At 36.9% G+C, this 27,955-nt stretch overlaps 1 protein-coding gene across 3 annotated transcripts in view; it reads left to right on the top strand.

The window, feature by feature from the left end:
- Positions 1-27,955, top strand: part of Arfrp1 (ADP-ribosylation factor related protein 1) — a 149,896-nt gene that overhangs the window by 12,210 nt on the left and 109,731 nt on the right. For all 3 annotated transcript variants that reach the window (XM_090401512.1, XM_090401513.1, XM_090401511.1), the window contains exons 2-3: positions 8,231-8,351; positions 14,817-14,904. In XM_090401512.1, coding sequence (XP_090257638.1) covers positions 8,259-8,351; positions 14,817-14,904 — 181 coding nt within the window. In that variant the 5' untranslated portion in view covers positions 8,231-8,258. The remainder of the gene's footprint in view (positions 1-8,230; positions 8,352-14,816; positions 14,905-27,955) is intronic.

The following is a 27,955-nucleotide window of genomic DNA, read 5'->3' as shown; positions in this document are numbered from 1 at the left end:
AGCCTTTGAATTTCCTTGTCTATCTAAACACTGTCCTGTCTTATTATTATTATTACGGGCAACTCCAAGGAGTCCTTAGACTCGTTGAGAGAGGCCCTAACATCATGTCATTCACAGTCATGGCACCCACAACAGACTCTGGCAGCTTATTCCACTCCTTCACCCTCCAAGTAAAAAACCTAGCTCTAACACCCTTGCTAACCACACTTTTGTCCAGTTTCCATGGATGGCCCCTAGTCCTCCCACCACCAGTCCTGTTCTCAAAAATATCTTCTGAATTAATCTTATAGAAACCCTTCAGTAATTTGAATGTCTCAATCATACACCCCTCTTCTGCCTATCAACCAATTTGTGCAACCCACAAATCTTCAACCTGTTCTCATAAGGTTCATTCCATAGACCTGCTATCATCTTGGTCACTCGTCTCTGGATCCTCTCCACCTCTTCCCCATCAAGAAGATACCCTGGTGCCCAAATTTGGGCAAAATAGTCTACAATACAGAGGAACAATAACTTGCTTGTCTGTTCTCGTCAAAGTATTCTTCAGTAACCAAGTGATTTGATGAGCTGATTTAGCCACTTTTGCAATGTGCCCCCTAAACTTCAACTCCGTATCCACTGACACTCCCAAATCCCTGGCCTCGTCAATCTCCTGGAGTACAGTTCCACCAATGTGGTGTACTGTTGCTAATCTTTTTACCCCAAAATGCATAACTTTACATTTTGCCACATTAAATTGACATCCATTCTCCTTAGCCCAGTTCTCCAAATTATCCAAATCATCCTACAAAATTTTGACATCCTGTGCATTCACTATTGCTCTACCCAACTTTGCATCATCAGCAAACAAATGAACACTTCCTCTCAGATCCTTTCCTATATCGTTAATGAACAAATTAAACAGTAGTGGTCTAAGAACAGAACCCTGCAGCACACCACTAGTCACAGGCCGTCTTTTGGATTCTACTCCTGAATAAACTACTCTTAGATAATCTCTCCATCAACCACCCTCCTATCTATCTCACCAACCCTATATCCATCCCCATATTCTGCAGTTTACTGATTAGAATTCCATGTGGTATCCTGTCAAAGGCCTTAACAAAAACCAAGACTATAATTTCTTGGCATCTTTAATTTGACACTATGTCAGATAATGGAATTTTTCCTACTGGATTTTCCATAAAGAACAAAACATTTGTCTTCTTCAGTATGGGTTATTCTAGTACAGCCCATAAGATGGCAAGTTTCTCCATTACTGAACCAGAATGGATATGCCATTCTGGTTCAGTAATAGAGAAGCATGGATATACCATCATACATATAAAGACAGGCTACCGATGATGTGACTGGCAATGAGAATCAGTTCCATCAACGAGTTCAAGATCTCATGGGCTAACAAGGTCCAACAGAATCACTATATACCCTTATCCAGTTCAGCCGTCACTGTGTTATAAAACGTGAGCAAGTTACGGAGGCATGATCTACCCTTCACAAAACCATGCTGTCCCCCATACAGTATCCCATTTTCATCTGTCCATTCCTGTATTCTCCTCTTGACTATTTTCTCTAAGACCTTGACAACAATTCCTGATATGCTGATCATCGGTAATTTACAACAGCAGTCTTGGAACCTCCTTTATGCAGTGGAACTATTTTCCCCTCTTTCCATCCCCTCGGGACTAACCCAGACCTGAGACTCGAATTAAACAAAATGGTCAAGGGCACTGACAATTCTTTAGTCGCTTGATGTACAGCACGAGCTGGTATACCATCCGATCCCACAGATGTATTCGCACTGAGGTTTTGTAATAGACTATTCACCTCCACTTCATTCACCACAATTCCCGTATAAGCTGTTGGTTCCTTCATTCCTGCAATATCACCACCTGGATGATATACTCTTGCAAAGTGCTCACTCAGTAATTCCACTATATCAACTGATTTGTTTACCTCCCCACCATCTGCATTCTTTAAAATCATTCTGCCATATACATTTTTTTTTTTACTTGCAATATATGGAAAAAACTGGTTGGGATTCTCTTTAGCCTGCATGGCTAATTTCCTTTCATAATCCGCTTTTGCTTTTCTTACCACACTCGTTACCCTTCTGGCCTGCACTTTATACCGTTCTTGTGCCTGCAGGTCACTTTTCTCCTTAAATTCCCTCCACACTTGTTTCTTTTTTTACAACTCAAGCTTAATGGTGTTATTCATCCATTTAACCCCTACTTGATTTACTATTCAGACTCTAGTCAGCCATTGCCTCCTGCAAATACTCCTTAACCACCTCCTATGCACTATCAACATCCAGTTTTACATGCCATGGCACTGAACCAAGCAATCTCCTAAGCTTGTCATACTTACCAGCCCAGTAATTCCACATGTACCCTGTCTTAATTGAAAATTCCACACATTTAGCAACCTCCCAGGTCAAGACCTGGGATCAGTCTCACCAATCGGTGGTAATGTGGTCATATTCATTACAGCCAAATTCTGGGATGCAATTACTAGGTCAAGCACTCTTGAACCCCTAGTATATTCCATCAAATGCTTTCTCAGGTAGTTATCATTTAATAACTGCATAAAATTCAATTCCTTCCTCCCATGTGTCCTCTCTTCCTTCCAATCAGTGTTACCATAGTTGAAATCCCCGATAATAATTACACTCCTTCCACTCATTGCTTCTATTTGCTTATGCATATTGAAAGTTTATTTTTCACTTGGTTAGACCGCCCACTGAAGAGACCTCCATAAAGGTCGAAACTAGTCTGGGTAGTGGCCCTCCCCTTAATGCATAACATTATACATATCCGCAAGGAGATGTGTTTTGCATTATGGGAGATACTGAGATAGGAGTGTTGTGAGCTTGCTCCACCTTTGCAATGAGTTTCCCGGTGTTGTACCACCTTACCCCAGTCCTGAAGATACTTTCAAGTGCAAATTCTGTTTGCTCACACTTGGATAAAGGTTTAAACTAAATTTATTATTGCTTATGCATACTATCTCCACCATCTATTCCATCACCTGGTCTATAGCATCACCCAACTATATATTTTGTTCTGCTAGTCACAATCTCACACCAAATAGCCTCAAATGTGCTCTTTTCTCTCTCCTGCAGTTTTTCTTCTATTCTCCTTGGCTGCAGTTCATCAGCTATCATCAATAACACTCTCCCCCCCCCCCATTTTATTCTCTTTGTCCCTCCTCAACACACTATACCCCTCACATTCTATCCCACTAGCTATATTGTCTTCTGTCAGCCATGTTTCACTAATGCCAATAACCTGTGGCCTGGAAGAGCCAACCAAGGCCAAAAATTCTTCCTTGTTCCTAATACTCCTGCCATTAGTATACATGAATGAAATTCATAAGCCCGTTAGTCCCACCCCTATCCTGATGCCTTATACTAACTATCCCATTCTGATTTGTTGTCCTTACTTGCTCAGGCGTATTATACACATTTGTAAACTCAACTGCCTCTCTCAAGTCTGCAATCCCCCCCCCCCCCCCGAATAACTCTAGTTTCCCAGATTCTGCACATCTACTTCCACTTCATTCAGCAACACTTTTTCCAGTCTCCGCACATCAAATCCATTCAGATGCAAACCATCCATCTTTTCATCATTTCTTATAAGAAAGATTTTACCTTACTTCTCCTTACCTCTAATAATAATCAGATCTCTAGTCAAGATCATATTTATCATCTTGGGCTGAGATTGGCACAAACACATCACACTTATAGCCTTAGTCTCCAACACTCTTAGGTCTTCTTTCATGTGGTATTACTTGATATTACTTGTACAACTCCTAACATAATATAAATCCCAAATCTGTCAAACCTAAGAATATTGTACTCATATTGGGGTGGTGCATCAGAAATCTTAATAAAGGCTTGTGCTATGATGACCCTTGTCTTGCAGATTCACTCTGGTTACTTTCTGTTAGACATTTCGTCCTCCTTCCTCATGCCTTTTCTAGTATTTTCATGGATGCTTTTCTGCCAAAATGTCTACTGTTATTCTTCTACTTTCCTTTAAGTCTGTAAAAAAAAATATGCACAGTTCTGGATGCTGTTTATTCACTCTTTAGCTCCAAGCCTGCTAAACTTCTCTTCTGTGTGTTTCATTTCCATCCACTTTTGTTCTTTGGGACAGTCTCTCTTTTGAACTGTTTCTCCTGAAGGACTGTAATGTTACGCTGTTGATTCACAAAATATATCGACACATTCCTCCTTTCCCCCCCCCCCCCCCTTACTTAACTAACTTGCCCACTTGATACTGTTGTGCTATGTGGACAACTTCTCATATGTGGAGTTAATATAAAAAAAAATAAAAAGGTTTCATCAAGGAATAAATCAATTTGGAAGAAGATTATTAATAGAAAAATAAAAGTGTAATCACAATTAAGAGGATATAGATTTCCTCTTAATACCCTTAGAGGGAAAAGGCCTGTGTAGCTCAGCGAAAGTGGTTCTTGCGTCCTCTGCCCATGGTCGCTTGAAATTAGACTTAGGTTCAAGTCTAGTTGCCAACTGGTGGAACTTTTTCTAAGCCTATTTTTGACCGGTTCCCCAGTTAGTCAATCACTGGCATGGGCAAGCGGGTTTTTTCTCCCAGAAACTCGGGTTTTTCGTCCCGTAAACTCGAGAAAATCGACCGTAGTACCCACATTATTTCAGACAGTAACATATTCTGTTAGGGTTAGGTACCAAGAGATGGCAGCACTTGGTTGTCAGCCTCTTCATCAATGGCTGTTTATAATTAGTGATAGACATGGGTCAGCTATCTCTGATTGGCTACCAGTGGCGATTGAACTGCAAGTTCAATCTCCGCCAGTAGCATCACTACACTCCACTCAGTAGGGTATTAGATAGGTTATTAAGGCCTCACCTACTCCCTATAAGGGAATAAAAGGCATTAGCTGATTTATTTATTTTATACCCTTAGAGGGTATATATTTATGGAAGTGACAGTGTACATGGATGTTAGTGTGCAAACATAATGCAGTAATTTGCATTATTGTTTATGTATATTAACATTAAAATTAAATCTTGTTCGGATATAATTTGTCAAATTTAGCTTTCTGTTTACCTGTGAAAGAGAATTCTATAACTATTAGACATGATAAGAATGTTTCCATGTAACACAGTTTCTGAGTTTAAGTTATTTTAGCTTATTGGCATCTGAATATTTTGGTACCTGATATATCCAGTTCTCTTTCGCATGAGCATTTAGAGAAGTACTTTAAAAAAAAAAGTTCAGAAAGATAAATGAATTAACTGATATGAATTTTTATGCTGAATTATATAACTTTTAATAATCTGCAATAATTATTATGTAAATGTAAAAATTGCTGCCATTTATTAATTTTCTTGAGGTTGACCTTTACTGTGTAGTCTTCAATTTTGAACTACATCTGAGGAACATAACTGGATTATATGAGCTACAGAAACATAGTAATAACCAGTGCTTTTTTTTTTCTGGCGTAATGCACCGGAACGGTTAAGTTATAAAGTTATTTAGGAAAAGCAATTTCCTAAATTGCTTCCCCCCCCCTTTTTTTTTTTTCACATAAAACATTTGAGAATACAATTTTCAGCAAATGTCAAATCAAGAATGTTATTATCATTTCATTTACATTCAATTTCTTTTTATTAATATACAAGTATTACATCGAGAATTTAGATACTTGTTAAATCTGAATGAAAGCCTACTACATTATAAATTCTCTTTCATTCAAGATTTAACAATATGGAAATAATGGTGCCAGTTGATGTTTTCGAATCATCTCAAGCTAATCTTGAGGAGCAAGGCCAAACTGAAAATGAGTGGCCGAATTGCTGGACATTAGATAAAAAAAATGATTTTTGCTCGAAAAATATTTGCAAAAAGAAACTTGGCTGTACGCCTTGCAGAAAAGTTAGAACTCTTGGAATTGAAACAAAGATGGGAATGAAAATTTCCAAAGACTGGGCCAACAATGAGATTACATGTTCTGGCAAAGATAGGAAGCTACAGATGAACTCACTTCGAAAAAAAATGTTCGATCACAGAGAATCTGCTGCACACAAAGCAGCATTAAAAATTGTTTCTGAAAAAAAGACCCTTGAAAAGGTGTTTTAAAAATCATTATCTCGTGAAAAAGAAATAACCGCAAAAATTTTTCGAACTACATATAAAGTAGCAAAGGAAAACCAATCATTCCATAATTTTGAAAGTGAAATTGATCTGTAAGAAATTCATTCATTCAACAAATGCATGTATAAATATTGTGAATCATGTAAGTGAAGAAATGAGAAAAAATGTGTTTAAAGAAATCGTTCAATCCAAAATATAATTTCATTGATAATTGATCAATCAACAACAATAAGCAATAAAACCACTCTCATAGTGTATATTCGATGCTGTATCGAAGGTGTTGGAATTAATTCACCGATAAATTTATTTTTGGACTTGATTGAACTTGAAAATGTAATGGCAAAAAGTGTATTTGATTCCTTACTCCAATGTCTTAACTATTATGTGATGACAGAAGATTATTTAAAAAAATATTTAGTTTCTCTAGCATGCGATGGCGCTGCTGTAATGTTAGATGTAAAAGTGGAGTGAAAAAATTGCTGTCAGAAAAATTTCCTTCTATTATAGTTTGGCATTGTGCTAATCACAGACTAGAATTATCAGTAAGTGATGCTGTAAAGGAAATTTCAGGAATCAATAGATTCAAATCATTTATTGATAAACTTTTTGTCATATACCATGCTTCGCCAAAAAACAGTAGAGTTGCATTTATTTGCAGAATCATTAGAGGTTGAAAATTAGAAGAATTTTAAGTACTCAATGGGTGTCATCTAGTTTCCGTTCAGTTTTGGCTGTGTGGAATAATTTTGAATCTAGTGCATCATTTTGAAGATGCGATGCATGATCCTAGGAGAGATAAAAATGATAAATGACTCAAGAAGGCTTAAGAAGAAAAATAACATCTACAGACTTTTTATTTGATCTAGGATTGATGTGTGACTCTCTCCAAGAATTGTTTGAATTAAGTTTGGACCTGCAAGACAGTGACATGAACCTTTACAAGGCAAATTAAAAAATAAATGCACTTGTACAAGTTTTTGAAGAAAGAAGACAGAATTTTGGACCCTATTATAGATGTGCTGCAGCTGCTGTATGCGATCTGCGCTTTTGCGAAGTTTTACTTCACAAAAAAACTCCAAAAAATAATCCTCCTATTGACCCAAATTGAAAAAAGGTTGTTTGATAGCAAAGATGTTTAGCTAGCACTTCGGGATCACGTGCTTGACCAAAAACAATGGCCTGAAGATATTGATGGTCAGCTAACATTCGGAGAGGCAGAAATTAGAAATTTGTCAATCAGACTGCAACTAAATGAAAGAGATATTATTCGTGGATTCCGTGAATACATTCTCAATAAGACATACCCAGAAAAACTGTTGCGTTTGGTACATGCTCTGAATACCATTCCCATTTCATCAAGTGAATGTGAACGGGGATTTTCGCAGATGAATTTAATTATCACCCCAACAAGAGCTTCGTTGAAGACTAAAATAGTTTTGGCACTTTTATTCATCAAACTCGTTGACGACCTTTAAGACTTTTCGATACTTCAAAGTATGTTGATTTGTGGTTACTTAGAGGACGACATTCGGCCTTAGATATTAAGAGCAAAGAAAGGAGTCGAGACAATTTGTTTGAACAAGAATTGGACAAAACTTTGGAAAACACTATTAACTTCTCTTAAATTATATAATGTGTTTACAAATTTACTTTTATATTTGGTCTTGGGTTGTATATTTTAATTTGTTTGTTTAATTTTATATTTGATCATGTCTAAAATAAAAAATACTGAAGATAAATTATATTTAATTCATTTATGCAACTCCGTGACAGCAAAAGCTGCTTTATATTTCATTTAAATTAAGATTTGAATATCATTTTCTTTAATAAAAAGCTTAACAAGATCTGAGTTCCGGCACCTTTTTTTCTAGAAAAAAGGACTGGTAATAACTGTAAATTAAAGTTAATTACAGTATGCCATGGAAAAATATTCCAGTTTATCATTTTTGTTTCCTCGTTTTTCACATAGCTGTAATGAATTAATTGTGTGAAATATGTATATTGCTTGAAATATACTTGAAAATTATGTACCATTATAACAATTTTTTTTTTGCATATTTAATGAATCAATCATTTTGATTGTTTCTTTTCAGTTATTGACAGCAGCTGTAGTGATCTATCATGTATACTTTGCTATATGGGCTTTGGAAGTATATATTTCAAAAGGATGAATATTTTATTTTAATATTGGGGTTGGACAATGCTGGAAAAACAGTAAGAAGAGTATATATGATTTATGAATAGTACAGTATATATAAAATGGAAACAATACTATCTTTAATATCTATCCTTTCAGGTTGAAAATTTGATCTATATAGCATAATGAAGCATTCCTCCATTATTGTATCACATGAAAGGCCCAATCTTGAAGAATGATAATTCTTTTTATAGCCTCTGTTCTTTTTAGGAGACCAGTGTTCTTCACTTTCATTAATGTAGAAAGCACTGCATTTTGATCTTGTATAGCTATCGCTAGGAAGCGAATGTAGATCCTCTTTGCTTTGGATGCTTTTAAATGCTTTTCCATTGGTTTGTATTGCTTTGGTTTTGTTTACTTAAATATTTGCTAGTCAATCTTTCACTGGTATCTTTTAGATAAGATATTTTCATGATGTCCTTGAACTTCAGTTCATGTGGTAGAGAGACCAAGATAATTTTGAGTGTGATTATATATATATTTTTTAATATCTACTTGAATGGGGTGCTTAAGGGTCAAAGCTATATAACTGAGAAGCGACCTCCACATAGCCTTCAAAGGAATGCGGAGAACCGACCAGGGCTTCTGACCTAATGTCCAATCCTCACCTTCTCATGGTGCACCCTGTTAGGTATCTACCTGGATACTGAATGGACGAGGATGGGCTGGCAATTTGGGATTTAGCCAAACCAAATTGTATTCTTATTGGCTTAAACCAAAATTTCAAATGTACAACATGACAGAATTTCATGCTGGCTGGGGTTCCCTGGCGAAAACAAAGCCCCCGTTGTTTTCACCAGGGAAAACAGCGAAAAGTCAGCTATTGGAAGAAATCCTAAAACTTACTCCAACTCAACATCACCAGAGTTCAAGATTAGTACTATCAACATAAGAAGCCTTAATGGTAAAGAAATGGAGCTAGCTGAGGAATTGGATAAGTACCAGATCAACATAATATGGATGACTGAAACAAAAAAGACAGAAACTGGTGAGATCTTTCTGAGCAATAAATACAAAATGTTATATTCAGGCAATGACAATCAAGGAAAAGAAGGAGTAGCCATAGTATTCAACACAAAATATGAGGTTAATCTTCGTGAATGGCAGCCAGTCTCAAGTAGAGTGATGTGGGCAAATATGAGAATGGGTAACTGGACAATGAGACTTATTTGTGCCTATGGTCCCACAGAAGGTTCTACTAAGGTAGAAGTGGAGGAATTTTTTGAGGCTTTTAGAGAAAGCAACTGACACAATGAAAAAGGAAAAGTTGGTCCTTGTTGGGGATTTAAATAGCAGAGTACAAAATGATTTTGTACTCTGCTATTGTAAAATAGCAGAAAATATCTTCAGGACTGAAGCAAGGTGGTGCAACTCTTAGCAAAGGTGGACCAAGCTCTCATTACTCCTTGTCTCAGTATCTCCCACCATGCAAAGCACATCTCCTTGCAGACATGTATAATGCTATACATTGAGGGAAGGGCCACTACCCAACCAGTTTCGACCTTTATTGAGGTCTCGTCAGTGGGAGGCAGACCCAGAGTTGGTGACACTAAGGCAGAAGCAATGGAGAGGTCATATTTACCTATAAACTTCCAACATTCTCATGCTATTGACACTAGGCACAGAGTTCTTTGGAACCATACAAAGATTCTTCATTCCAGCAGGTTCAAATTTGATTGTCTTTTATTATCATCATCATTATCATCATCAGAGACCTCAACGGAGTCTAGGACTCGAGGGAGGACACGGATTACCCATGCGAAATTACACAGTCTCTTAAACTCATTCACTTATTCACACTGGATACACTTGCTACTTTCACAGCAAATTGTTCTACTCACTCACTCACTACTCTGAGTAGTGAGTGAGTGAGTAGAGAAAAAATCTAGCTCTCACCCTTTTCTTAACTGCACACAAACTGAACTTCTATGGATTTCCCCCTCGTCTTCTCCCAAAACTTCCATATAACAAAACAAATTTTGTCAGTTGATAACCTCTAACATCCATTCCGAAGTTCATAGACCTCTATCACATCACCTCTCTTTCTCCTGTTTATCAGTGTGTGCATAGTCCACATACTCTCAGTTTTTCCTTGTAGTCTACATTCCATAATCCCAATAACCTCTTTGTTACTCTTCTTTGCACCCTTTCCACAGCTTCTTTATCCCCCTCTGAACCTAGGAGACCAAATCTGCAGGCACTAGTTCAGGTGCAGTCATATCAAGGCCTTGTAAAGAGGCAAAATTTCTTCCTTTCTTATCCCTCTACCCCCTGTGGCCTTAATTAACTCTGCTAGGAGTCCATCTACACCCAGGGATATGTGTTAATGTTTGTTTCAACATTGCAGTTATCCTCTGTATTTGCAATTTTTTCAATGTGACCTTTGAACCTTCAGTTTCCTATCCACCATAATGCCAAGATCCCTAGCCTCTTCAGTATTTTGTAACATAACTCATCAATATAATATGCCATTGGAATTTCATCATGCCAAAGTGTATAACTTTACACTTACTAACATTGAATTGATAGCCATTATCATTTGCCCACCATTCCAAGTTAATAGTTTATATTCCAATCCCATATTCTCCAGTTTATGGAACACTTTTTCATGTGGTTTCCTATCAAATGCCTTAGCAAAGTTTAGCAGTATCATAGCGTATCCAACTCATCTGTACATTATTATAAAATGTGAGCAAATTGCTGAAATGTGACATCCCTTTAGTATTTATGGAATTTTGAGATTGTTATTTCACTCCATTGAAAATTCTATGAAGTATATTTGCCATATCTCTTTTCTTTGAAACATTTGAAATGATACAAAATTTTTTGGTATATAATTAGAGTGGTTAAGGTTCAATCTTCAAATTTTGGGAAGTGATATCTGTTCACTTTTTTCCCTTTTTTAACTTTTATAATTATGCTTTTTAACTCTAACAGTATAATCCTGTCAACTTAGCTCTGACCAAGACATGAGCTAGTAAGCATGATACATGACTTATCTTATGATTCATGTTTTGAATGTACTTATTGGTCTTTCTCCTTGATGATGTCCATGTTACTTTCGATGAAAAGCACATGATACATGACTCGTTCTTATGATTCATGTTTTGAACGTAGTTACTGGTCTTTCTCCTTGATGATCTTCATGTTACTTTGGATGAAATATATCGATTGTTGAATACAATTCTATATTTTACTACATGTATAAGCTATATAAGTATCTATAAATATGTGTAGTACACATGTTCTGTTAAAACAATTGACCACTGTAATAAATTTGCTTGCTATAATGCTATATATTGGGTTGGCGAATAAGTTCGTTCGGTTTATGCATTAGTACAAGTTTACACCACTTCGCCTGTCGCTATTGTTGCACTACCACGCAACACTATTGCGCAGTTGAAAGGCAACATTTCACATAACCTTTCAGTGAATTTTCGTTCGGCCTACTTCAGTTGCATGTGTGTAACATATTTTTAGAAATGGAAGGAAATAATGTACATTACCAGCATATTTTGCTTTTTTATTTCAAAAAAGGCAAACGAGCTACGGAGGCCCATAAATAAATATGCCGCGTATATGGGAATGGTGCCTTAACAGAATGCATGTGCCAAAAGTGGTTTGCCAAATTCCGTTCTGGAGATTTCGATTTCAGTGATTCGCTTTGCATCGGTCGCCTGACCGAGGTTGATTTGAGTGTTGTGAAGGATATTGTCGACAAAAATCCATTGCAAACAGTGTGGGAGATTGCTGCAGTACTGAACATATCCCTTACAAATGTTGAAAACCATTTGCACAAGCTGGGATATGTTTCAAAACTCAGTGTTTGGGTGCCGCATGAATTGACTGAGGCCAATATGACTGCTCGCATATCTATCTGTGATTCGCTGCAACGTCACCAAGAAAACGACCCATTTTTGAAGCGGATGATTACGGGAGATGAAAAATGAGTCCTGTACGATAACGTGGTACGTAAAAGATCATGGGGCACAAGAGCAAACCACTGCAAACAACCTCAAATGTGGGATTGCACCCAAAGAAGATCATGCTCTCTGTGTGGTGGGATTATAAAGGTGTTGTCCACTACGAGGTGTTGCCGTCAGGCAGAACAATTGATTCAACTGTCTATTGCTCACAGTTAACGCGACTGGCCTGTGCAATTAGCACAAAACGTCCTGAATTGGCAAATCGGAAAGGAGTTGTCATTCACCATGACAACGCCAGACCCCACACATCGTTAACAACCCGGAGTAAATTGTTACGTCTTGGCTGGGATGTTTTGCCGCATCCTCTGTATTCACTGAACCTGGTACCTTCCGATTACCACTTATTCTGATCGTTGCAGAATTCTCTGAACTGGAAAACCTTCGCTATTGAGGAGTCTGTCAAAAGACACCTGGATCAGTTTTTTGCCAGTAAACCTCAGGAGTTTTATGAACGCACCATAATGAAGTCGGTGGACAGATGGCAAGATGTCATTGATAAAGAGGGTCAATATATAACTGACTAGTATATATTATATATATTAAATAAAATGTGTTTCATTCCCCTCTGAAAAACTGAACGAACTTATTTGCCAACCCAATAGTTAGCAGATGAAAGCTTCACAGATACAATACTATGCTATCAGGTCATCCCAAAAGTAATGTTGTTTTTTATACTGTACCTTGTTCAAACATGTCTCAACTTGTCTAAACATGAATTTTTAAAGTACCTCTTTAAAAATTTTTTATAAGTACCTCTAAGCTGAGGCAGCATGGCAGTCACTGAATAGCACATCATGCTTTATGAGTTCAATAAAAGGCAACAGTGCTGCTAACACTGTAAAAAACGTGCAAAAAGTGTATGGTGATAATGTTTTGAATGTGTGAAAGTGCCAGCAATGTTACCAAAAATTTGGACAAAGGGACTTTAGCTTGAAAGACTCCCCTTGCTCTGGGTGCCCTGTCTCTCTCTCTCAATAATGATATGCTGGAAGCTGCTGTTGCAAGAAATGCCAATGCAACTGTTGAAGATTTAGCAGAAGATCTTAATTCATCAATCACAATCTTGCAAATGGTGATCTATCAGTCACCATTTGCAAGAACTTAGAATAGTTTCTAAGCTTGGCAAGTGGGTTTCTCATGAACTGAAGAATAACAGTCGAAGATAGCACCTCAACATCGGCACTGCTGTTCATTCTCGAGTGGTTCACTCTCCATGTTTGAGTCGTGTAGTCACTGATGATGAAAAGTGGATACTTTACAAGAATGTTAAGTGCCGAAGGCAGTGAGTTCATGCAGGAGAACAGGCTAAGCATCAGCCCAAACAAGACCTTTGTCCTCAGAAGGTTTTGTTAAGCATTAGGTGGGATATGACCGGTATTATACACTTTAAACTCTTGCCACAAAACCAAACAATCACAGCTGAAGTATACTGTGAACAACTTGATCGATTGAATGAAAAACTGAAAGAAAAGAGGTGTTCTCTGGTCATTTGAAAGGGTGTTGTTTTTTGCCATGATAACATATGCCACCATAGTACAAGAATCACCTGTACCAAGATTGAGGAACTCGGCTGAGAAAAGCTTCCACATCCTCCATATTCTCCTGATCTTGCACCTTCAGATTACCACTTATTTCGAAGTTTGCAACATTTCATTAATGAAAAACAATATGATACTAGAGGCACTGAAATTGAGCCTATGCGACTTATTTGCCTCCAAACTCCCTGAATACTATAGAAATGGCATTATGAAGCTTTCACAACATTGGAAGAGCATTATTGATTCAAATAGAGAATATATATACTTAATTAAATTAGTAAGTGATTTATCTTTTGCCACAAAAGATAAATCACTATTATGACCTTTCAAAATTTAATGCTAAAAATGACATTACTTTTGGGATGATCTGATAAAGTAAATTCAGTGTAGCAAACTATTCACTATAACAAAATATTCCTATGGTCCTAAGTTTGCTATATTGAGAGTTGACTATAACATAATTAGCAGGAAAATTAATTCACTAGAAGAATTTTAAGCTATTTAGGTTTCATTCATTTGGCAGTTAACCTCTTATGTTGTAATTCAGTAGCATGTAATCTCTTGCTATTAATTAAAAAAAAAAAAGTGTCCCATATCAAAATTTGTATATATAATAGTTGTGGAAAGTGTTGTGTTAGGGAAACTTATCACAACCATGACAGCTCAGTTTTGGACTATAGCCTAATGTCGTTTGAATATAGATGTTTACCTGGAGCATTGTTTGATACATTTCCATTCATTTACTGTATATGTTGTTTGAACTTTCCCAGATGATATCAGTAAGAGCAAAATGCTTGAATTAAAAATATTTTATTTCTTTTTCTATATGCATAAGCTCATCAAAGTTGAGCACTGTTGTTTTCTTTAATAGTCTACTCTCCATCCTATAATAGTATGCACTATTTTTGCACTGGTTAGCTATTTTATACTAACCTGCTTTTATTTGTTGCAATTACAGACCTACTTGGAACAGACAAAAACCAAATTTACAAAAGGATATAAAGGGATTAGTCCACTGAAGATAACTACTACTGTTGGATTAAATAGTATGATAATTACAGATTATTAGAATAATTTTTTAAAAGAAGCAATGTGTAATGTGTGTGTTTGCATGTGTACAGGTTGTTTAATAAATTATTGAATTTTTTTTTTTTTCAGTCAAAAAAGAAAATTTCTGGATTTAGAGAAAGATGGAAGTTTTTTAATATCACCACTTCTGGGTCTGGCTCCCACTGACAAGACCTCAATAAAGGTCGAAACCAGTCTGAGTAGTGGCCCTTCCCTTAATGCTGCAAGGAGATGTGCATTATGGGAGATGCTGAGACAAGGAGTGATGAGAGCTTGGTCCACCTTTACCACCAGTTGCCTCAGTCCTGAAGATATTTCAGGCGCAAACTTTGTTTGCTTACACTTGGATAAAGGATTAAACTAAATTTATTATAGTCTAACCAAGTTGAAAAAAACTTCCAACATCTTTCTCTAAATCCAGAGTAATTTAATAATAAAGTGGTACACCTTTTGGCAACTCGTATATAAAATATGACTTCTCCATTGCTTCTGCCTTAGTATCACCACTTCTGGGTCTGGCTCCCACTGACGAGACCTCAATAAAGGTCGAAACCAGTCTGGGTAGCGGCCCTTCCCTTAATGCATAGCATTATACATGTCCGCAAGGAGATGTGCTTTGCATTATGGGAGATGCTGAGACAAGGAGTGATGAGAGCTTGGTCCACCTTTACCACGAGCTGCCTCAGTCCTGAAGATATTTCAGGCACAAACCTTGTTTACTTAAACTTGGATAAAGGTTTAAACTAAATTTATTATTGTAAACTTAGAGGGTGCACCTAGATAGGACTTTAGAGTCACCCACGTGTTTCACTTGTATTGTATTTGAGTGTGTTGTTATAAAAGTTATTTGTAATCCCTGAAGATGTCTGAGTAACTGAAATGAAATATTGGAAGCATTAAAATTAGTTTTAATTCCAGTGCTGAAAATATTCCATTAAACCTCCATCATGATCTCTGGAATCTCTTCACCACTGCTTCACCTTCATAGAATCTAGATGTCCAGATCTGTATGCATTAGTCCAGATGTGGCATTATTAAAGTCATATATAGGGGAATAATTGTTAGTGTTCTTCAACCCAGTACCATCTTAACAGTATTGTAGGCCCATGGGCAAAGCAATGCATTGGGGGCCCCTACCCACCTACGGGAATAAAAATGTAAATGGTCAATAAAATTAAGCCTATATTATTGGTACTTTTAACAAAATCAATGTTTAAACATAAAAAAAACATGCTGTTAAGTGAGGATTAATCAACACAAACTGTTGCAAAATTTCTTGGCAAAGAATTGATTTATAATTGGCTTAAAGTCAATAGTCTTCAGGCCATTTCAAACTCTGCTGTCCCATTGCGCTGCGAAGTTGATTCTTAAGTTTCAATCTTGAAAATGAATCTTCCCCTCTACTGTTGGTCACCATCATGCACATGAATACTCTGAATGCAATTTCAACATTGGGAAACACAGATTTCTAGTTCTCTGAAATTATTTTTCTATACAATTCAGGGAGAGTCTCCTAATTTTCATCAAGAACCATGTAGTGTTTGAGATGCTTGCATATGTTTAGAAGTTCTCCATAATCAATGTCTTTGTGATACACATTTTCCAGATGTTCACACTTTTTTGTTTAGCTCATCAGAACCAATTGTTTTCAATTGGTTCTGATGAGCTTTGACTGAAGAAGGAAAACAGATTTACAATCCATGAATAAGCTTCTGCATATTTTGTCAGGTCCAGAACAGGGAGGAATGCTTCCATTTTGAACCTTTCACTTTTGGTTAGAAGTATCTCTTCTTCTGATTCATCATATCCAGTAAGATGTACACTTCGTTTTGTTCCCATTTCTTCGCATCGCTATAATCTGAATCTGGACATCTACTCCTGGCCTTCAGTTCATATTCCCTAAATTTGTCTCTAATTTCCTGACGATATGTCTTCAGAGACTCAAGAAGATTCATGGCAACAAGTATGTCCACATCTTTTGACTGCAGGACCAGTTTCCACATTCTCCGTTTTCTTGCTCAATCCTTTTGCCTCTCACCTTGCATTCACTTCCTGGTCAGTGTCAGCTGATGCAGAATCCAGTGCATGTTTAATTTTTCTCAAACCCTCCATGCAGAGTATGAACAACATCAAAATGTGATGACCATCTCGTGTCAGACAGATGCTTGACCACAACATTATCTTTTCCTAATGATGATGCCACAGCATTCCATCAATATGTAGAAGTTGAAAAAAAGGAATACAGTCAGAGAACAAAGTCAAAAAATTTTACAATCTGTAGACAACACTCTGCCACTTTTACTCCCAAGTTCAGGCTGTGTCCAGCACTAGGGGACATAGATGGCAAACTCATTCAGTTGACAGATCCATGCTTGCAATTCAGTATAGCATCCTGACATATTTGAGGCATTGTCATACGACTGACCACAGCAAAATGATAGCAGAATTTTGTTCTCATTCAGAAAATTCACAACAGTGTCTGTAGATTCTTTGCTCCATGAGAAAAGATGGGGATGAACTTGATGAAACGTTTCACAGGCTCACATCCTCGAATGTACCAGATGTGGTAATTGTCAGTTGATCAACGTGTGAGATATCTGGAGTGGAATCTACACTTATTGAATAATACTTTGACTCTTTCATTTCTTCCAGAATTCCACAAAGAACATGTTATCCCATTAATTGAATAAATTCCTCCCAAATGTTTGCCTACAGATATGGTGAATTCCCCTTTCCAGCATTTCCATACAGTTTGAGATGCTCTTCCAAAAAAGGGTCAAATTCACTCGACAGCTCTAGAATACCTAAAAAGTTTCCATTTTTTGTCCACTCAATAGTTTGATTCTCTCCACAAAATGCCAAACCTCTGGAGGCAAGAAAGCGAATGACAAAAACCACGTGTCAACACTTTATGCCAGTACTCCTGCTCTGAGCAATGATGTTTGATTAATAAAGAATCTATACACCTGATTTCTGTATGCTGTATCAAATATGTTGCATTTGCTTCCGATGTTCTTCTCCATTTTCATGTTCTACAATAAGATTGCTGTGTTTCCAGCATTGAATCCTGATGTAGGGAGATTCTTTCTTGGACAAATGGATTTTCGTTCTCCAGTAAAATCGGTATATAAGGATTCTTGAACAAAATTCCTTCTATACAAGATTTTACACCAGCGAGAGGTCGAGTAATTATACACTCTGCCAAGAGCTCTCATGAACGACACGCAAAGCAGTACAAACGACCTTAGGATGGTGAATAGAGTAGACATTCGTGTTTTACACAGTTTGCCATTCCGCAGTTCATGTTTCTTTGATAAATGCCTTGTCTTAGTTCTCTCTCCTCCAGCCCCATTGTACACTCGCTGTGAATTTGACAGGTTGCAGTCATGATTCTGACATGATGTCAGCCCACTACGAATCCAGTAATCCACTGTATTAGTATTCTTAATGTCCCATAGCTCAGGATCTGTGACGTGAATTGCACTTCTTTGCTGTTACAGATTTGTATATTTCCTCTTGTGGAATGTCCTCAGCAGCAGGAACAGGGAATGGTATGTTTGGAACTAGGTGATTTGATGCAGGAGTGGATGTAGATGACGATGCTGTATTTGGAGGAGCAGTACTAGTAACTGATGTTGCACCTGAATGGAACTAAGATGTTAACTTTGGAACTTTGCTCATTTTCTCTTTCTCCTCTGCAACTCTTTTCCTCTTCTGTGCACCACTCATATAAGTACACGTCATTTCTGCTCAAAGGGTTATCCACCTGGAAAAAAATATTTTTTTAAAAACTTTTATTTATAGTGTAATATGAAAAGTATTTAGTTATTGACGTATTGTGTGCCATCTCCAGTTCTCTTTCTTAGCTCAGTGTTCCAGTGTAAATATTTTATATATTGATATTTATATGTCTTTATTCAGACTTATTCAAATATTTCTCTTTACTTATCTTAACCTTACTTTTACTTAACTTGGTTTACTCTACTTATTATACAGTCGTAACTCCGAGCTCTAAATACGTTGCTTGATTTAGTCTCCTATCTTGAATCCTCTCATTTAACTTTACCCCCTTGTCTCAAGGCCACAATTATGCTTCTACACATGCATGAAACTTTAGAACTAAGAAATTGCCTCTGGCTGGAGCCAATCTCTTTGTCTGAACTACTGGTGTTTTTCTATTTAGAATTCTGAAAATTTATTTGTTTATATCAACTGCACCACCAGAATTCACAGATAGGGTTTAAATATCCTTTCAAAGAAAAACACTCGGCAAGGCACGGGACTTGCCTCTCTTATACTTATTACTAAATCTAGCAACGCAAAATTACTAATTTTCAGTCGTGACTACTTAACACTCTAGGTCACACAGATTCGATTTTTATGAGCAGTTCATTAGTATGCAGGAATCAGGCAAATTATTTGACAAACAAAATAATTTATTCATGCTAATTGAATGTACATTAAAAGTTAACACTAAACATACAAGTTAATTCAGGCTCTATACTTCTACAGCAAAGTATGCTTGGAATTATAAGTAATCCTCCTAAGTTAACAATTCTCTCTTAAATAACGAGTCTAAGGTACTAATTTTCACAGAGCAAACTTACACATGTTAAACAATAGACAGGCTTAGCTAGTAAACAATATTAAGCATGTTAAATTTTCACCTTACATTAATTCTATCCTGTCTCCACAACTAAACAAGTTAATTCAGTGATTAGCTAAATGCCTTCAGTCCTCAAACAATATTAACATAAAAACTTTAGAGTAATCTCTGTCACAATTTCCGCCTCTAGTAAAAATACAATATATTAGACCTTACTTTGTATATAGTCGTCTGGCCCACAGTAATAGATTCTTTCAATCACCCCTTTTGGTCGCTGCATTCAGGTGCGAAATCCCGTACATACTTGACCTTCGCGATAGTGATTGCCTTAGGTCATATTTTAATCCGTCTGGGATATATCTTTTTGTTTTAACAATCCTTTGTTACAATTTAATTTTGTCTTAACTTTCTTTATTCTTTGATGTTATACAATAATTTGGCGGTTATACGATTTAACAGTTCACTCTAAAATATTTCCATATTACATAAACATAAGAAAACATGCTAATTAACTACAAGTATGTTGAATGGATTTTCGTTCTCCAGTAAAATTGGTATATAAGGATTCTTGAACAAAATTCCTTCTATACAAGATTTTACACCAACGAGAGGTCGAGTAATTTATACACTCTGCCAAGAGATCTCTCATGAACAATATGACAGCATCGGGCCCCTGGGCAACTGCCCAGTGTGCCCATGCCTTAAGACAGCTCTGCTTCAACCACATAATGCGATGTGCTGTTTTGGTTACATTATCCACACTCACCCTCCAAGTCCCTGGCTTCCTGCAATTTCAACAGTATAGTACATAGCTTGTGATCTCTGGATCCCAAAGTCCCTTACTTTATACTTGACCACATTAAACTGGCAGCCATTTAACTTTGCCATGCTGTTAGTCTATTTATTTCTTCCTGATGGATCTCTACATAACCGTCATTTACCATCGCTCTTCGCAGTTTTGCATTTGCTGATAATTTTGCACCTATGCAAAATCATCAGCAAATGACTGATTATATCACATCAATTCATTTTCTATATCATTGATATACAAATTAAACAATGGACAATCAAGTACTGAGCTGTGTGGCACACCACTGGTCACCAGACTTCTGTATTCAACTCCTCCACGAACCATTCTTTGATATCTGTCCATCAGTCAATCTAAACCAAATCACCAGATTCACATCCATCCCCCATTTGCTCTAATTTACTCAACAGAGTTCTATGTGGAATCTTGTCAAATGCTTTTGCAAAGTCCAGCAATATTACAGAATAGCTATTTCCTTTATCCAACTCCATTGTCACTTTATTTTAAAAAGTAAGCAAATTTCCAAGGCAAGACCTCCCCTTCACAGAACTATGTTGTACCTTATAGGGTATCATATTCTTATTCACCCAGTCCTGAATTCTGTAACCAATTTCTCCAACACTTTAACCACCACTCCTGAGATGCCGACTAGTCTAAAATTTGCTACTTCTGCCATGGAGCATCCTTTATGCAGGGGGATTATTTTGCCTTCTGTTCGCTCCAGTAACACCTTCCCAGTAATGAGGCTTAAAGTAAACAGCTTAGTCAGAGGAGCTGATAATTCCCATGCACATTCTTGTAGTACGCAAGCCAATGTGCCATTTAATCCCATGACTGTGTTCACATTGAGGTTCTGCAATATTTTAAGTACTTCCATTTCTTCAACCTGTATTCTCCCATCAGTCAGTATTACATCTGGCATTGCAACATCACCACCAGATGATGTTGCAATGCAACCTATGCAAAATGCTCACTCAGTTAATTCAAATATTTGTTTTGGTTGTGTTATCTCCTCACCATCAGCACTTTTTAAAGTTATCCCTCCATATCATTCCTACTTTTACTTGTCACATAGCAAAAGAACTTCTTAGAATTTCTTTTAGCCACATCAGCTATCTTTTTCTTATAACTTTTTCTTTGTCCTTCCTTACTATACAGATTACCTTCTTGCCTATGCCTTGTACTGCTCTCTTGTGGATATGCTGATCACCTTTTTTGTTATATTTCCTTCATAACTTTTTCTTTGTCTGCAACTCAAGCTTAATGATGCCATTCATCCATCTAACTCTTACCTGATTTATCCTTCTGACTGGATATATGCTTTAATACTGCTTTCTTCAAATACCCTTGACCACCTCCAATGCACCACCATTTCTCTCTCCTCTAATTCATATGCCATAGCATTGCCAAAAGCTGACTCAGCTTTTCATAATCACCTTATTTGCAATTCCACATATATCTTTTCTTAACAGAAATTTCTGCATATCTTTCAATTTCCAAGTCAAGACTACCTGATCACTTTCCACAAGCAGAGGCAGTGTAGCTAGATTGGTTATTGTTAAGTTTTCTGATGCTATGGCTAGATGCACTCCAATAATAATTACTTGACATATACTCATCATGCTAATTTGTTAATGTATATATCTACATTCTCACTTATACCCCTCCCCCCAAGATTATAGCAGCAACCAATTTCATATTTTGTCTTGTTAGCCTCTATCTTACACCAGATAACCTGTAATGAACTGCCCTCTGCATCCCTGTCCTCTTGATGTACTTCTACCCTTTTTGGTTTTAATTCTTATGCTATCATTGGCAAAACCCCTCCCTTCATTTTGTTCCTTCTGTCCTCTCTGAAGATACTACATCCTTTGCATTCTATTCTATGACTATATAATCTTTGATCAACTAAGTCTCACTGATGCCTATAACGTTTGGCCAAAAACTCCTCATCCTTAGTTCAAATACATCCAGCATTAGTTTACACCATCAAGCTTCACACCATTTCTTCTGCTCATTCTCTGCACTGACTCATTTGCAATCACTGCTCTCCATCTCAGCTCACTTCTATCATACTCTGGCAACAGTCTCACAACTTTTAGTTTCTGACTCTTCTTATTGCATGTACTAGCAACTCTTTCATATCTTCTCTCATGCCACGCTTGTCACTGACTAAAATCATTTGTACCAGTCAAACTTAACATCTCTTTCACTTTCTGCATTCTTACAGCATCACTAACCTCCTTATTCTTGGCACCAGGAAAATATAATTTCATCACTCTCTCTTCCAACACTTTTATCAATGATGTGCCATAAAAAATTTGATCCTTATTCTCATTCTTTCACTGTTTCATAATCTGCTTTCTCTCCCCTTACATCTCCTTTTTTTTTGTTTTTCTATGTCATACCATCTGCCAGACATTTCTCTAACCACTTAATCTTGCGTTTTGTTCTGTAGAGAACTCCACTACCTTTTCTATTACAATCTGGTCATTTCATTCATTTTCCACCATGTCATTCTTCTTGTAACATTTCCACTTGTAACACCAATTTTACCAGTCATATTATCACGCATTTCTTTTTTCAACTCGCCACTCTTATTCTTCTTACTCTCTTCACACTTCAGACATTCGCTTATGAAATACAACACACTCACTCTCTAGTTTTGTTCTTCCATAGATATCTGCCATTCTACAAAGTGCATACATCTCGCATATGCTTCAGCAAACAAAATCACACACATTGAAATTGCCTGCCATTGTTTTGCAAATCATTGCCATGATACACAATAAAGCAAAAATAAAAGCTTCAAAAACCCACAAAATTAAGCACACTATTAGGCCAGATTGTAAATATGTCGTTGATGTAATGCACCCAGAAAGATGGTTGGGGTTGTATTGAAGAAAATAAGATATCCTCAAAATGTTCCAGGTAGAAATTAGCTAATACAAGAGAGAGTGGGCCACTCATTCGAGTTCCTTTTATTTTGTAGCATTTGTTTTTGTAACTGAAATAGCTGGAATGAATTACAAAGTCAATTTAACTATATCGGAAGGAAAGGTGTTTGATATCAACTGAAGAGTGGCATCCAGTGGAACATTGGTGGATAATAAACTCTCATCTTGGCTACCTTCCTCTAAGAACAGATGACCTCCTATTAATCCTTCTGGAAATGTACCATATTCCACGTGAGTGTAACTAATCTTCTTTATCTGTTTTTTTCTGTGGAAAATCAAATACTGCAGCATCAATCTTACATTGCTTATAATAAACCTGAAAGGTCCAGCTTAGCACAGCATGGTGTGGATACTGAACATAGAATGTTCTTATCATTAGTGCTATTGCTTTGCCAGTGTCATTTTAAATACAAACATTTGTGTAAGGAAAGTGCCAAAACCTTAGTAAACTATCCAAATTTGAATAGAAATGATTATATGTCTTTATCAAAACTTTGGGAGCATGTCATTACTTCTTAGCAGCATGGATACTGAACGTAGAATCTTCTTATAATGAACCCGATTGCTTCGTCAGTGTCATTCTAAATGCAAACAGTTATGTGAGGAAAGTCATCCTCAACACTTTCTTAGCCAATGGCTATAACCCCCAAAAAATCCAAAAAATACTAAAACCTGTAAACCACAACCCCCTCCACAATAAAGACTACACCAAGTCTTTCACTATCCCCTACATCCAGGGCACCTCTGAAAAAATAACCAATATCCTCAAAAAATATGACCTTACTTCCTGTTACAGACCATATAAAAAGTTGCCATCCCTTATCCGCTCTACCAAAGACCAACCACTTCCCCTAGACCTACCTGGTGTATACCAGGTCCCTTGCAGCTGCAAATTGTCCTACTTTGGCCAAACAGGCAGAACAACAAATATCAGGATTTCAGAACACCAAGACTACATCCGGTTTCACCAGTACAGCCGCTCTGGGCTCGCAGACCATGCCTTAGATACCCACCATAAAATTCGTTGGAAGAAAACAAAAATAATCCATCGCAGCAAGTTTAAATACGAAAGATTATTCAAAGAATCTTCAGCAGCTCTAAAAAACGTTCCTAACCTCAACAAATTTGGGTGCATGAAACTGCCCCAAATTTGGGAGACTTTCATTATGAGAACTTCAGCCCAACTGCCAAAACTACCAAATGAGCCCGCAAGAGGGCACCATTAGGACTTTAGGAACAAAATTAGTTTCTTACTTTCTTCCTCATTTGCTTTGTTAGTTCCTTAGTGCACATACCATATCTTTATGTTCCTGAAGATGGCAATGTGACATTGCCGAAATATAGAAGTGATTCATTAAAGTTATCTTTAATTAATATACTTTATATGCGTTGTTAATTCCTTAAATTAATTACCTGATAGTTCTTAGAGGTATTGTTTGGTCTATGCATGATTGATTAGGTCTAAAAGCTGCGTGTTCTTTCCTCAATTTATCAATTTCATATTTCATTCTTTCTAATATTAATCTTGTGAAGATTTTACTAACTGTGCTCCAAAGAGATTCCCTCATCAGTTTTTGCATTCTGTTGTGTCACCTTTCCTTGGTATTTTCACCAATAGTTCTATATTTCAATTATCTGGCTATTTTTCCTTTTTCTGTATTTTGTTTAGTAAGGAATGTAATATCTTTGTATATGTATGTATGTATGTATGTCTGTCTGCTAGTATATGTAAATAGTTCCACTGTATATCGTCTATCCTTTTAGCTTTGCCATTTCTAAGTTTTTTTTATTGCTTTAGCTATTTCTGCTTGTGTTATCTCTCCTGTATATACAGGGTGATTATAAAATAACGTCAAGTGTTCAGAGCCCTCTAGCGAGTAATGTATTGGACAAAACACACCAATATTCGGTAGACGTACACAGTGAAACATGGAGATTCGATTTAATGAAAAAAAAAAGTACCAAAAGTCACCAACAGGTGAAATTGGCGCTGCCAAATTAATTTTAGTAGGTGTGACTAATGAATGACTAAATGGCAAATGAGAGACAGCACATCAATTTCATGACATTTATTGTTAATTACAAATGAGGTTCAATATGACCACCATTCTGATGTTCCAGGAACTGCATACGGTGCACGACATTTTCCACAGTGGCTCGCAACATATTGGAATTGATTTGTCTTACGTGTAACATTATTCGATCTTTAAAAGTTGGAATATCGGGTACATGTCCTTGATACACAATGCTTTTAAGAAATCCCCGCTGCCAAAAGTCACAAGGATTGAGATCAGGCAATCTCGGTGACCATGGCATAGGAAATGCACGACTAATGATTCTTCTGTCAGAGAAATGTCACAAAACACGCTGTACCTGAAGTCTGATGTGGGGTGGTGCACCATCCTGCATGAAGATGGTCGAATCGAGACATCCTCTTTGCTGCAGTTGTGGAACCACAAAGTTCTGTAGCATATTGGCATACCTTTTAGCATTCACGGAACAGGTCACTGGTCCATTTTTGCGATTTTCCTCGTAAAAGTATGGGGCGATGATAAAAGATGCCGTAAATCTGCACCACACTGTGATTTTGGGCGAGTGGATAGGCATCTGTAGACACACGTGCAGATTAGTTGTAGCCCAAATGCGACAGTTGCGTGTGTTGATATCGCCATTCAAATAAAAGTGCACTTCGTCACTCCATAAAATCTGCCACAGCCATGCATCATCCACTTCCATGCACGCTAAGAATCTCAAAGATAAGTCGATTCGTGTGGTTGCATCACCAGGGTGCAATTCTTGAACATGACTGATTTTATAGGGGTAAAACTTCAACATCTGATGTAGGATTTTCCACACCGTTGTGTATGTGATATCCGTTTGCCGGGATATTGCTCGTGCACTGCTGGTACCCTGCACATTCATCATCTCCTGTTTCACAATAGCAGTTGCAACTTGTTGATGATTGATTGGTTTGTGTCCCCTGCCTACCTGCACTGCTAGATAATGCAAATTAATGCATTTTACTCGATAAACAGCGCCAAATTTTACCCTGTTGGCGACTTTTGGTACTTTTTTATTCTTCGTTAAATCAAATCCCCATGTTCCACTGTGTACGTCTACCGAATATTGGTGTGTTTCGTCCAGTACATTACTCGCTAGAGGGCTCTGAACACTTGACGTTATTTTATAATCACCCTGTATATTTAATGTTTCCATTTCTGAGGTGTGGTGTCCTGTATTGGGGTTTGACTGTGCTATCCATCTCTTTTCTTTATTTTTCTATCATTAATATATTTCCTCGTTTGTTCTCTACTGATTTCTCATGTTTTTTTTTTCATTATGTTTCTTATTTTGAATAGTTTCTTGGAATTAAAATTTGCTGTAGCCTGTTTAGCCTCCTTTACAGAGTTCTTCAATAATTTATTATTATTATTTTATTTTATTTATTTATTTTAATTTTTTGACAAAAGACAAGGAGCACAAAAGTGTGCTTAAAAGTCCTTTGTAAAAGCACTGCTCTTGTCCAGAGCAGGCTTTTACAAACATCCTTGCCCATGGTGGGATTCGAGCCCACAACCTATTGGTTGGAGAGCAGGTGTGTCATCCACTCAACCAACTAAGCTGGCATTTATCAATTTTCTTTTTTCATCTTTTACACTTTTCTTTTACTTGTCTATTTTTCTCCTTGTACATTTTATTTCTTTTCTTCTTTATTTTGATTTTGGAGTAATTTTACTATTATTACATGATACCTCCAAGGAGTGCTTGGACTCATTATGGAAGAGCACACTATTCCACACAACTCACCATCTTCTCTACTTAATCTTACAATTACAAACATCAACACATGTTATCTACAGCCCACCGTCAACAGTATATTTTGTATGTAAATTGCATCACTTGCCTAATTTGCTTGTATAAGGGATGAAAAATCCAAGTTTCCAGGAAGAAAAACCCAAGTTTCCAGGAAGAAAAACTTGCTGCTGCTGCCATATGAGATTGGCTAACTTGCTTTCGATTGAAAAAAGCCCATATAAAGATTCCTCTTATTACTATGAGAATCAAACCTAGGTCTTTTCCCATCATAGAGTGCAGTGTCCCATTGTTCTTCTAATTTCGCTACAGAGACACTTCTAATTTCTCTTCTTTCCTCACTTAAGAGCATTATCTGCTATTGATTGTTTTTGGACTCTCCTGTTTTCCTAGTATTTTGTCAGCTTTTCATTGCATAATTGTAATATATTTTGGCATTTTTCTTCTATATCTCCATTTTTCCCTTCATTTTGTCATTGTTTCATATTTGCTTTTGAGTGTACAAGCAAAGTTTTCTGTAATACAGTGTTGATAATTTAGCTCATTTGGAGCTAGATCTAGCTCTTTTTTCTTCCCTAGCTCCAAATCTAGCTCCCTCAGAACTAGTTTCAGCTCTTTTTAGTTGTTTTTATAACTTACTGTTAAAGAAATTATTTTAAAAGTTTTCCAGATGTTCGCATTTGATAAGGAATTGTATTGTACGTTTGGCACGAGCATCGTACATGTTTGAAACACATGATAATATCAGTCAGTCACGTGGCCCAACAGTCTGCCATTTTGTCGTCTTAAAGTTGATAGCACCACTACAAGTTAGTCTTTGCCCAGTGTTCTGGTTGGTAGTTACG

The sequence above is a fragment of the Typopeltis vanoorti genome, chromosome 12 (genome assembly GCF_054136105.1).
Source record: "Typopeltis vanoorti isolate ZY-2024b chromosome 12, IOZ_Tvanoo_1.0, whole genome shotgun sequence".
Lineage (NCBI taxonomy): Eukaryota > Metazoa > Arthropoda > Arachnida > Uropygi > Thelyphonidae > Typopeltis > Typopeltis vanoorti.
Note: the sequence above shows the minus strand (reverse complement) of the source record. Positions and strands in the feature narration are given on the sequence as shown.